Source organism: Nilaparvata lugens, chromosome 7 (genome assembly GCF_014356525.2).
Source record: "Nilaparvata lugens isolate BPH chromosome 7, ASM1435652v1, whole genome shotgun sequence".
NCBI lineage: Eukaryota > Metazoa > Arthropoda > Insecta > Hemiptera > Delphacidae > Nilaparvata > Nilaparvata lugens.
This window is the reverse complement of record NC_052510.1, coordinates 6,180,757-6,193,708: the sequence shown is the minus strand read 5'-3', so window position 1 is coordinate 6,193,708 and position 12,952 is coordinate 6,180,757. Positions and strand designations below refer to the sequence as shown.

General features: G+C 35.3%; 1 protein-coding gene across 1 annotated transcript in view; it reads right to left on the bottom strand.

The window, feature by feature from the left end:
• Window positions 1-4,696: 4,696 nt before the first annotated feature.
• The window catches only part of LOC111052743 (folylpolyglutamate synthase, mitochondrial), a 37,835-nt gene continuing 29,579 nt past the window's right edge, over window positions 4,697-12,952 (bottom strand). The window contains exons 7-9 of the mRNA XM_022339498.2: window positions 11,759-11,954; window positions 9,554-9,699; window positions 4,697-5,329 (exon numbers count right to left, since the gene is read on the bottom strand). Coding sequence (XP_022195190.2) covers window positions 5,046-5,329; window positions 9,554-9,699; window positions 11,759-11,954 — 626 coding nt within the window. The 3' untranslated portion in view covers window positions 4,697-5,045. The remainder of the gene's footprint in view (window positions 5,330-9,553; window positions 9,700-11,758; window positions 11,955-12,952) is intronic.

Sequence of the window (12,952 nt, the reverse complement as noted above, 5' to 3'; positions counted from 1 at the left end):
AATATCAAATATTAAAACTTTACAATTGGAATTTTTCAAATGGGAATGTGAAATCTATTGAGATCACTGCCATCATACCTTATACATAGTATGTCATATGTATGGGAACCCTTCAATAAATTGGAGACTGTTGTAGATATAATACTGTAACTTTCAGGAAAAGTTATTGGTCAAATAATCTACCTTTTGACGTACAACTGAATTTCAACTCCTCATAGGGGGGTGACTTAGGAATTGTACCTCGAATATTTTAAATGTAAACACCCATTGTGTACCACTTATATCCGAAATGAGGGGCTGATTGAAGTTTTAGTTTTTAAAGAAATAATTGATAAATTTTAATCAGCTGCCATTTTGGATAAAAGTATCATAGAACATTGTTATTAATGTCATCTTTCTAGTTTTGAGAAGGCCTTTAAAATGATGTATCACACAATGGGTGTTTAGGTTTAAAATATTTGAGTTAACAGCTCACAACCCCTGATTTCATTAAAAACTAAAACTTCAAACAGCCGCCATTTTGTATACAAGTATCATAGAACATTTTTGTCGATTCCATCTTTCTTGTTTCAAAAAGGTCTTTAAAATGATGTACCACACAATGGTTTTTACATTTAAAATATGCGAGTTACAATCCCTAAGTCACCCTCTTATGAGGGGTTGAAATTGAATTGAATTGAATTTATTGCCAAAAATTACAAATACATATTTTTACAATATAATATAAATAACATTGATTGCAACTTAAGTGCATCAATAACATCACTGTAATACTTGGCACTGCCAACATAAGATTCCTTGTGTGTTGGCAGTGAAAATTCAGTTGTATACGTCAAAAGGTAGAGTATTTGACCAATAACTTATCCTGAGAGTTACAGTATTATATCTACAACAGTCTCCAATTTATTGAAGGGGTCCCCCACATATGACTCACTCTGTATATCAATTCTTACCATTTAACCATTGCTGTCAATTTTATGTGAATCTCACTATAATAGGAATGTCTAGTATGTGGACAGCTTAAAGTCAGCTGTATAATGTCTCAAAAAAGTTTTAAAAAATATAAATTCGACAGTAAATTATTTACCTATTTTATAGGATCGTTTTCCATTTGCAAAAATCACAGACAAGTTGCAACAATTCACATTTATCAATAAGTCTCAAACACCCCTGAGACATGTTTCATCTCATCAGCGTTTCCCTATTCTACAGTGATATTCACTTTAAACGGTCAGCATACGTGGGTCAAATGGAAGAGGGAAATTTAATGGTCACAACTTCACGCAGTAATGTTTACAGTGATTATGATTTCTAGTCTCTGTAGTAAAGTATAAAGCTTCCCAATGATGGATTTTTTGCAGATGATGCCCAAATGAGCTTGTTGCTTGTGCGTGGGTAATGGAAAGTGCGAGAGTGAGTTATGATATGATCAAACGGCCATGCCTAATCTCTGGGAATCGGCGGGACTCGAACCCACGACCAGGTAGCACTAACAGACTGAAGGGTGCAACGCCTTAGTCAACTCGGCTAACTGGCCAGTTTTGATAATGCTTGAGTTTATCTCTTTAAGCTGAATTGCCACATATCAGTATCAATGTAAGTGTCCGGTATAGTGATAATATTATTACCCTCAGCTCTAATAAGACTATTCATACTCGTTCTGTCGAGCTGAGTGGAATAGTCTCATTAGAACTCATTTGAATAATATCTTCACAATCTACAGGGTGTTTACGAACTCCCTATCAATACTCTAGGGCAGGGCTCTCCAACCTACGGCCCACCGGCCCGCGGATAGATTTTGTCCGGCCCGCCGAGAGTTATTGCTACATATTTAAAAATATATATATTTATACACATTTTTGACAACAACTGTGATTTCAGTACTCTTTTCTTACTAGCCACTCCATTTCTTAATAAGTGTAAAAGCAGCTGTAAACAAGCAGCGATCAACCATTGCGAGATATTAGCAAATGGTCTGCACGGACTGTACATGTCTCCCAGAAAAAGACTCTAAAAACATAAAAAACCATGCTCAAGCTATGTCTTCTCTTTTTGGATCTACCTACAAGTGTGAGCAGACATTTTCAAAAATGAAGTTTGTTCCAAATACATACCTTCCTTGTCAGATGAACATTTGAAAACAATTGATCGGAACCACAAAGTTTGATCCTAAATGGGCGGATATTCCAAGTGGAAAAGAAATGCAATCTTCTCACTAAAAATAAGTATTCTCTTTTAGCTTGGTAACTTTCTGTGAATTCGTGTATTATCAAGTTGTCTTATTACTATAAATAAGTTATTATCATTTTGTTTAACTTGCTAAACTCATGCATTGTCAAGTTTTCTTATGACCTTTTTACACTCAATAAATTGGACTTTGTATTGAAATGAAATGAATTGGTTTGTTTCGTCCTGTGTTTTAATTAAACCTAATAATTTTACACTCCCCAAATCCCCCGTCGTGTGTGTCCCGGGTCCCCACAAGTCAAATTCCATGTACATCCTTGTTATTGGCCCTCTAAGCCTCCCAGAATTAACAATGTGGCCCTTGGATAAAAAAGGTTGGAGACCCCTGCTCTAGGGAATTGTTCCTGGGTAAGAAACATATCTAAATATCATATTTAAATTGTCCGGAAGTCTTCAATTACTTACACAGCGGCCATTTTGCTTTTTTCACTTATTATTTTTTTCTAAATAATGGTTGAACATACGAAATTGAAACTCTGCACAATCATTTATAACAACTAGACAAAGCTACAAAAAATTAGCCTATGATAATTTTTCAAATTCATAAAAAATGACGGCTTTTTAAATAACTCAGAATGGTTTTACAAAAAATTTACAAGAATAACTTATTTTAGTAAATTTAATTGCCTATCGATTGGTACCATATTTTTTTTAATTGGACCAATATTAACTGAGATATGGCAGCTTTAGTGGTTGGTTACCCACCTTTAGAGGGTTATGTAACGTTATTTTATTGTTTGAAATGACCTAAAATCGCTTACTATTAACATGCAATTCAAATAGAGATTGTTGTATCATTGAGGCGACTCTATTAGCATGCCTTGATTTGCACTGCAACAAACTTTCAGGGGTTACCCATCACTAAGGCTGCCATATCTCAGTTAATATTGGTCCAATCTTAAAAACTCAGGTACCAATCGATGGGTAGTTAAATTTACTAAAACAAGTTATTCTTGTATTTTTTTGTAAAACCAACGGTTTCCGAGTTATTTAAGGGACAAACATTTTAATTGTCCGCCATTTTGTTTTACGAATTTGAAATATTATCAAAATTTATTGGTAGCTTTGTCTATTTGTTATAAATGATTGTGCAGAGTTTCAATTTTGTATGTTTAACCAGTTAAAAAAAATAAGTGAAAAAAGCAAATTTGCCGCTGACTTCCGGACAATTTAAATATGATATTTAGATATGTTTTCAACCCAGCAAAAATTCCCTAGAGCATTGGTAGGGAGTTCGTAAACAAACTGTATAAGGAAATCTTAACAATATCGAAACATACAATCATACTAATATGAGGGATTCCAGCGTAAAGTGTTAAATCCCGGCATTATCTATCTATCAATGTTTAAATAAATGGAGGTACAGTATTAGGCTAGGCACACACCGGTTAGTCAAGACAAGACTAGTCACGTTTAGTCACAATACTTCACATTGTTGCTTATGAAGACATGTCTAAATTGCAATGACTAATCAGTGTGTGTTGCGTCATAGGCAACTATGTGAAGTATTGTGACTAACGGATGAAAATTACTGAGATATTGCAATCATTCAAATGCTAATGAATTTCCTATTATATTAAGCGAGCAATTTCTGTATTCATATATCTGGTTATTTTTACATCTGGTTATTTTTATATCTGGCTATTTTTATATCTGGTTATTTATGTTTAACGGATCTCGAAAACGGCTCTAACGATTTCCACGAAATTTGGAACATAGTAGGTTTATGATATAAAGATTCGATTGCTCTAGGTCTCATCCTTGGGAAAATTCGCTGAACGACATTAAAAGGATAATTCATCCTTGGCTGAAACAGCTGTGGATAGTAAAAAGTGAATATGTGAAAAATCTAAATATCGCATCCCCGAAATTCATAAGATGACGTATAGCCAGCTGTGAAATATAAACACGATCATTTCAGAGAATTGTGTTCTGTTTATCTATAAATAAAAATAACGAGCGAAGCTCGGTGCCCCGATATTAATCATTATCAAACGAAAATCCAAATTAAATGCTGTACTTCACCCCGAAGACTTCTGCTACTGCAAATATTGGTAACAGGATAGTCAGCCCGGGCTGACCAATAATTTTTGAATAGTAGCGCTCATCGAATTCCATCTAGCTGTTTACCCTGTTGTCAGTATTTGCAGTAGCAGAAGTCTTCGCGGTAAAGTACTGCATCTAATTTGGATTTTCGTTTAATAATAATAATTATTGTGACTAAACTTGTCTGATCATATCTTGTCTTGTCTTGTCTTGACTAACTGGTGTGCGCCTAGCCTTAGGCTGGTCACACACCGATTAGTCAAGACAATACTAATCACGTTTAGTCACAATACTTCACATTGCTGCTTATGACACAACACACACTGATTAGTCATTTCAATTAGACATGACCTCGTAAGCAACTATGTGAAGTTTTGTGACTAAACGTGACTAGCCTTGCCTTGACTAATCGGTGTGTGACCAGCCATAGTGTTATTTATAGGGGATGCAGACAGTTTAAGGTGAATGTTACAATAAAACATGGAAACAGCTGATAGAATTGTTGGTAAGAGTGGGAGCATGGTGGAGCGACAAGGGTAGCTTTAAGCTTAAAAATGCTGCATTTAATTAAACGGTGGAGTACTTACTCTATGCGCGCCACCATTTAAATACATGCATTACATTCACCACTCTCAATCTTGAAGCGTTCTCGTCATGTTTGCACCCAGAACGTGTTGTAACATGTTCAAATACAACAATGTGGTGATGTAAACTGTCCTAAAATTAATAAAAAACTATCAAAAATTATATTGCTAGCTAATTTTTCCTTTCATGAACGTCAAGTCCGGATCAACAGCACTGAAAAACGCGCCAACCAGATGCAGGGATCCAGTTACTAATACGGAAAACTCCCGTTTTTCCGCGGCGCTGCTCAAATTTTCCAGATAATCTAGCGCGTCACGTACGGTGGGGAAACTTGAGACTGTCTGAGGCTCCCGTTTCGTGGTTCGTGATTCGGTCAGCTCTTGCCAGATCTTCAAGTGCTCGCGACACCGGTCTAGTTGGCTTGAGACTGATGTCATTAGGTTGGCCTGGTCTGAAATAAATACATAGAATCCTATTATATTAAGCGAGCAATTTCTGTATATATCTGGTTATTTTTATATTTGGCTATTTTTATATCTGGTTATTTATGTTTTACGGATCTCAATAACGGCTCTAACGATTTTCACTAAATTTGGAACACAGTAGGTTTATGATATAAAGATTCGATTGCACTAGATCTCATTCTTTGGAAAACTCGCTGAACGACATTAAAAGGATAATTCATCCTTGGAAAACAGATGGTAATTTCGTCGTCTCTCGATAACAGAAGATGCGTGTGCCTGTGTGGGAGAGTGACAGAATTATTTCCAGCTGTGTAATCATAATCAATCAGCGAGAAATTTTATCTAGCTAGAAAATTTTTATTCGATTTGATCAACATAATCTGATTTGTTGACATGACATGATAATCCTCCTAAACTAGAGTATATCATAATTTTCAAAGTTGATCATTATTTGACAATTTCAAGTGATTAGTGAGTGTTATTTCGTTATTTAATTTGATTTTTATATAATCTGAATTAAAATTTTTCTTGTTTTCAAATGTTTGAACAGAAAATTGAACCTGAATTCAAGTGTGTGGAACATAACGTACTTTCTGGACTATTTATAGTGTATAAATCAAAATTCGGGAAAGAACCAGTTTTGGGCTGTGCTGTTAGTACTTCCCCAATCATTTTAAAGAATTGTGTGGTTTATCAAAAGTCAATAAATAAATAACGAGCGAAGCTCGGTGCCCCGATATTATAATTGATGAAAAATTACCAAGTTATTCAGAACTAGCGGCTTACCCGTGCTCCGCTAGGGTCTAATAATTGAAAACTTGACAAACTGAAAGCTTGAAGAATTTGAAATAGGCCTAATACCATCCTCGGTAATTTAAGAATCGATATACAAAATTTCAAGTTCATTAGTCCACTAGTTCAGACGTGATGATGCGTCATTCGTGAATTTCATTAATTCATTATTCCTGGACCGAAAATCAAGTGACGATGCAGTGTGTGATTACATAACCTTAACTTTTGGACAACAACATTTTATCAAAATTTTTGAAGATAAATAGTACAGGCTCAGCCTAGTTTTTCCTCCAATGTCATAATTGTATTATGATTATAGTGTTTTATACAATAAATGAATAAATTTCCTATTCAGTACGTGTGTAAGCGAATTATTTCCTTTATTATATTACTAGCAGGTAACCCGTACTCCGCAAGGGTCTAATAATTGAAAACTTGTCGAACTGAAAGCTTAAAGAATTTGAAATAGGTCTATTACCATCCTCAGTAGATTAAGAATAGATATACAAAATTTCAAGTTAATCAGTCCAGTACTGTAGTTAAAACGTGATGTTGCGTCATTCGTGAATTTCCTATTCCGTACGTGTATAAGCCAATTCTTTCCTTTATTATAATACTAGCAGGTAACCCGTGCTCCGCAAGGATCTATTTTAAAACTTGACCGAGTGGAATCTTGAAGAGTTTAAAATAGGCCTATAACCATCCTCGCTTAATTAAGAATCCACATGTAAAATTTTAAGTTAATCAGTCCAGTAGTTCAGACGTGATGAAGCATCATTCATGAATTTCCTATTCTGTACGTGTATAAGACAATTATTTCCTTTATTATACTACAGTAAAGATTATATTATATATTATAACGTATGGAAAGGGTAGCGACAGTGCCTTCACGATGAGTCATTCGTCAAAATCCAATTCTTTTCCTTTATTATATTATGATTTGATCGAGTTGGTGAGTTGAATCAATTGATTTAAATTAAATCAATTAAATTTCTATATTTTGTTGTTTGATTTTAGTAAGTATATTATATCGTTTCTTGAATTGTATAAACTTTATTGCTTAAGATTCTATGTAACTGCTTTGAATTGTATTCAGAAGGAAAAATTAAATTGAATTGATAACAAAGAAAAAGATGAAGCTAGGGGTTTAGACTAGTTGAATATTGGAGAGAATTCGATAAAAACCTGGAAATGAGATGGATTTGAACAGGTAAAGGCGCTACACTCTTGTGTAATCGGTCTTCAGCCTGGCTGAATTTTGATGCGGAATATACCTGTGAGATCAGCCTCTCACGTGTCAATATCAAAGCACCTCTACGTTGGTAGGTACAAAAAATTGAAAATTCAATATCAGCCATTCTAGGAAACAACACTGTTGAAATATTCATGTACAACTCGTTTCAATCACAAAACAATTGAAATTAACAATATGATTACTATTGTATATGACTGTGTTATGAAAACTTTTATGTTGGTAGCTTGAAAGTATACAAATCGAAAAACTTTGAAAAATATGAGCAGTAAAAGGTTATTTCAGCCTGTTGAACAGACTTAAAGTGAATTCAAACAAAATTATTCTTATAGGTGTTAGAAGATCGTATACAGAGTGTCCCACGAAATGTGTAACAGCTGAAGACCATAGAATCTACATGCAATACAAAATGTATAGCAACATTTTCTTATATCGACCTTAGTTTTCAAGATATAAAGATTTCTCGATATTCTTTTAAAAACGTCAAAAACTGGGAAACTATCAGTCAAAATCTAATTAAAGGATATGATTAATGTTTTTGAAGGGATGGATTCAGAGATCCAAAGGTTCAAAGAACCTCACTCGTCAACCGAAGCTTATTGTGTGTCCCAGAGTATGTTAGTTAGGCAAACCAACTCCCGTGTCCTTAACAAGGTCCAGGAGTTTTTCCCTATACCAACATCCCATTCCTCACCTGGTTGCTTACAGACAAACAGAGCCCTTCTTCTAGCTCCAAGACTTTCGCAATACAGTATGATATGCTCAGTAGTCTCTTCACACTGATTACAAAGCCTACACATCTGGCTTTCATTTCTGAGTCCAATTGTGTGGAGATGTTTCCTGAAGTGGCCATGTCCAGTTATCAGGGCAATCGAATGCTTGACCTGATCTCTACCCAGACTCACCTTGTGAAGCGAGGGCTTGCGTCTGCCAGCAGCCTTTTGCCAAGTGCTTGAACAGGGTGACCCTGCCATTGCTGGTGATGTAAGTCCCTGGATCATTTACTTATTGTGTGGAAGGCAGTTGTTTTACTTATGCCACAGCCTGGCTCTGGGCCAAGGAATGACATACTAGAACCCCGCTTAGCAAGCTCATCTGCACGCTCATTACCTTCTATGCCTACATGGCCAGGTACCCAACCAAGATGCACAGAGTTGCGTGTTGCAAGCCTGCTGAGTGTTTTGTGGCACTCCCACACCAATTTGGACTTGATTTCATTGGAGTCAAGAGCCTTGAGGGCAGCCTGACAATCTGACAGGATTACTATGTACTTGTCGCAATAGCGTCTGGCAATGCCTATGTTGACACAAGCCATGATGCCCCAAATTTCTACCAGAAAGATGGTACAGTGTTGTCCCAGACTTGCATAAACTTGTGTTCTATAGTGAGGTTCACGTTATAATGGCAGTGGATAAAGATAGAAGAATAGCGATGCCGATTCTCTGCATTGAATAATTATATTTCTACACTGTCAAAAACATAATTGGCATCGTTGTGGACCTAGAAAAGGATAGTACCACCGGCTATGTCGAATGATAGACAAGGATAGCAAAACCAAAGTTGATCAAATACTGTCATTATAACGTGGACCTCACTATAGGTGAATCACTGTACACCCCGTAGCCAGATTTCCCTTCAATGAGAGAACCGTCTGTGTAGCACACAAGGCTGCCTCTTTTGGGATAGGGCCCTTCCTCAGACTTCCACTCATCTCTAGAGCAGAATTTAACAGAGAACCAAGGATATGGTTAGAAGAGGTTCTCTCTATGGAATATGGTTCTAATAAGATTCATTCAATTTCTTCCTTCGTTTGACATTTTAGAACTTTTTGTGATCGCTCAAAGGTGAAAATGTTTATTTGTCGATTTTAAAGGTAAATTTCAAACATTTTGAAGGCTCACAAAAAGTTCAAAAGAACAAAAAATTGTATGAATGAATGAATCTTATTGTAAATTTCTTCCTCTTCCTAACTATATCCTTAGAATTGGATTTTGACTAATAATTTTCTAGTTATTGACGTTTTTAAAAAATATCGAATATCTCGAAAACTGAAGTCGATGTAAGAAACCTTTACTGAACTTTTCTGTTGCAAATTTCATGTTTAATCTATGGTCTTCGGCAGTTACACTTTTCATGGGACACCCTGTATATGTTTGAGAATACTGACCTGATGTGATGTCATAGTTATTTTGATTGGCAATATTCGTTGAGAAGAGGATTGTATCGAATCGACAGCAATCGAGCAGAGACAACAGCGCGTAGGAGTCTCTATTACTGGTAACGTTGAACAATAATACTTTCACTGATTCTTTACTGCAACAAACACAAATTCAACAATATTAGAACTGAGAAGTTCCTCACTTGATTATCGTAATAAACGGAATATTGAGGTTTTTACATAAACAGAGTATTTGGTAAAACTGGAGTATAGTACAGAACTAATAAACTGAGTAGAAAGACTGACCCTAAAGCTGAAACAAACCAATTTAACAAAAATGTGTAAAAAAAGGTACTTATATTTTCAATTTTTATGTAAATACATGTAGCCCTAATCAAGAAAGCGAACATGAATTTAAATTTATGAGTCACTTACAATTTACAAACACACAAGTACCTAACTTACCCTGTATTTCATTGTAACACTACTACTAAGTAAAATTTACATTCTACTATTTGTAGACTTCAAAATGTCTTTTGAAGAGTTGAAACTATAGTCCGAGAGATAATACTTTCAACATGAAGAGGGGAAACCGATTTCTCCGTTCACAGTTTGTAGCATGTACAGAGAGGTGAGTGGAGAGGAGTAAGCATGCTGTGCACAATATAATGATGATACAAAAGTAGGGAGAATGCTGTTATGTAGTGGGAGTGATTAGTAAAGGAAAGCGTATCGGGCCTCTCTATCTTCGAGTGAGAGCCTTGTTAAAAATAATATATCTTGGACTACAGTAGTGGTACAATGAAATAAAGCAATGGTCGCCAAACTTATGAACCTGTGAGCTAGAATAGCATTTATAAATCTTCTAGTGAGCTACCAAGGAATATTAGACTGAATAAAGTACAGTAAGCATAATGAAATTTTCACACTTTTATTGCCTATAAAGATACATTTCTAGTGTTGAAATCTACTTATCTTATAGCAAAAAGTATAAAAAAGTTGAAATGTACAGTTCAATGAGAGCAGTGGAACTCTTTTTGGTCGTCAAGTATTTTCTTGATGTTTGGAGTGTACGGTACGTTGTAGCCGCCATTCTGATGCAGTTGTCTAAATGTTCATCATCCAGTCTGTTGCTATATCGATTTTTTATGAATTTAATAAAATGCCTTACACAAGTAAGTAGAGCTGAACATAACTCTCAACCTCAATGGAACTTGAATAATATTTGGATATTTTTCTTTGGGGACTTGAGGCCAAATATTTCCAGTTGTAGAAAGTGATCTGAGAGACAGATCATTTTGAAAATCCACAAATTACATTTCAACTGAAGCCTGATCTCCACCAAAATGTTTTACTATACAAACTGAAAAATCTTCTGCATAGATATCTACAAAAGAGAGTTGATGAATTGTAACATATTTGATATGCTTTTAAAATCTTGAAATCGTTGATCAAACTGTTGTTCAAATCTGAAAGAATTGTAACGTATTCTTGGTTATTGCTGCGGTGCTGTGGAGGATTTCTCTCGTCATTGATTTCCTTCAGACTGGGAAAGTGTTTATGATCAAACTGGACGACATTCTTTTGCACGAGCATTTCTTTGAGCTACCAAAAACTACCCCACGAGCTACCGGTAGCTCGCGATCGACTGTTTGGCGACCACTGAAATAAAGGGTACATGATATTTTTTATTGTGTTTTTTAATAATCGGTAGCTCTAAAAAAAGAGTGAATATTGAAATGTACTTACAGATGGGAATAAATTGAAAATTGCATTTGTTCAAATGCTGATTAATGAACAATAATTTATTAATTATTCATTAATTAGCATTTGAACAAATGTAATTTCTTTTTTATTTCCATCTGTAGACTGGCTGGCCGCTAAGGCTTCGTATAAAATGAGCGCTGCTATAGATTGTAAACACTACAATTAATATAGTCAGATTTACAAATTACTTTAGCCAGATAAACAAAAAATGTAGTCGGATACAAATTTTCATCGTTTGGTGAAAGGGTAAGCATTCCTGACTAGCAATTAGGAGGTAACGGGTTCGGTTCCCGGGCTGGCAAATAATTTTTGGATAGTAGCTCTCATCGAATTTCCATCTAGCTGTTAACCCTGTTGTCAATATTTGCAGTAGCGAAGTCTTCGGGGTGATTTACAGCATTTAATTAGGATTTTCGTTTAACAATAATTAATATTGAAATGGCTTACGTTTTAGTTTTACCGTTGAACCAAGATACACACTCATGCATGCTTTCTTTGGTGTGGGCTCCATCTATGTAGTAGGTCAGTGGACTGTCGTTCGACTCCAGTATTTGCTGTCTTCCCGGCCAATAGCACTTGTTGATGCCATCCAATGTGCGCTCACATATTGTTAGCCCTTTACCAATCATGTTCAGGTTACCTCCTGAAAAAAAAAATATTTTGGAAAATGTTACTTGAAGAAATATAACTGGCTAGACGGATATGGCGAGCGAAGCGAGCCTGACGGCTAGTAATATAATATTCCCAGGAATAGCTCTGATTGAAGTAGCTGTGCCCAATCAATTTTTCCGTGATAAATGCATTTCAATCTTCAACTTGGTGCCAACTTAACAAAGTCAACTCAACTCAATGCCAACCTGACAAAATTATTAATTTAGTTACCAGTTAACAACTGTTTCGAAGAGGTACTCTATCTAGATTATAGTTCTATATTAACATATGGTATGGACATTTTTCAATTATAATTAAGAGAATAAGAAGAACATACATGCTAAAAGACGAACTTTAAACCCTTAAAAACCACCCTTAGAGTTAAAATATTGCCAAATCCGTTCTTAGTGCGCCTCTAAAGGGCCAACTGAACATACCTACCAAATTTGAAAGTTTTTGGTCCGGTAGATTTTTAGTTCTGCGAGTGAGTGAGTGAGTCAGTCAGTGAGTGAGTGCCATTTCGCTTTTATATATATAGATTTCTAGATAACGCATTTCTAGACACGTTATTCTTCATTATATATGCTACTAGCAGGTATTCAGTGCTCCGCGAGGGTCTAATTAAAAACTGGACAAACTGAAATCTTGAAGAATTCAAAATAGGCCTATAACCATCCTCGGTAAATTAAGAATCTATGTGCAGCATTTCAAGTTAAGGCTGTTCTCTACACTTTTTTTTATTTAAATTGGATAATCTTTTTCAATATAATATTGTTAAGATCATTATAAGTGAGAAAAAGTGACAACTGACATTTTTAAGTGGTCTAATCGAGTTATGGGTTGTTGAAGTGCTAACTTTACAGATTCCGTTTTCTTTCCAGATCATAAACGGTTTCGACTATATTAACAGAACTTCTCTTAAAAATTCAAAAAATGTATCTTTCCAAACTGTAACATTTTATTCCCCATATCGTTCATACATAAAAAAGT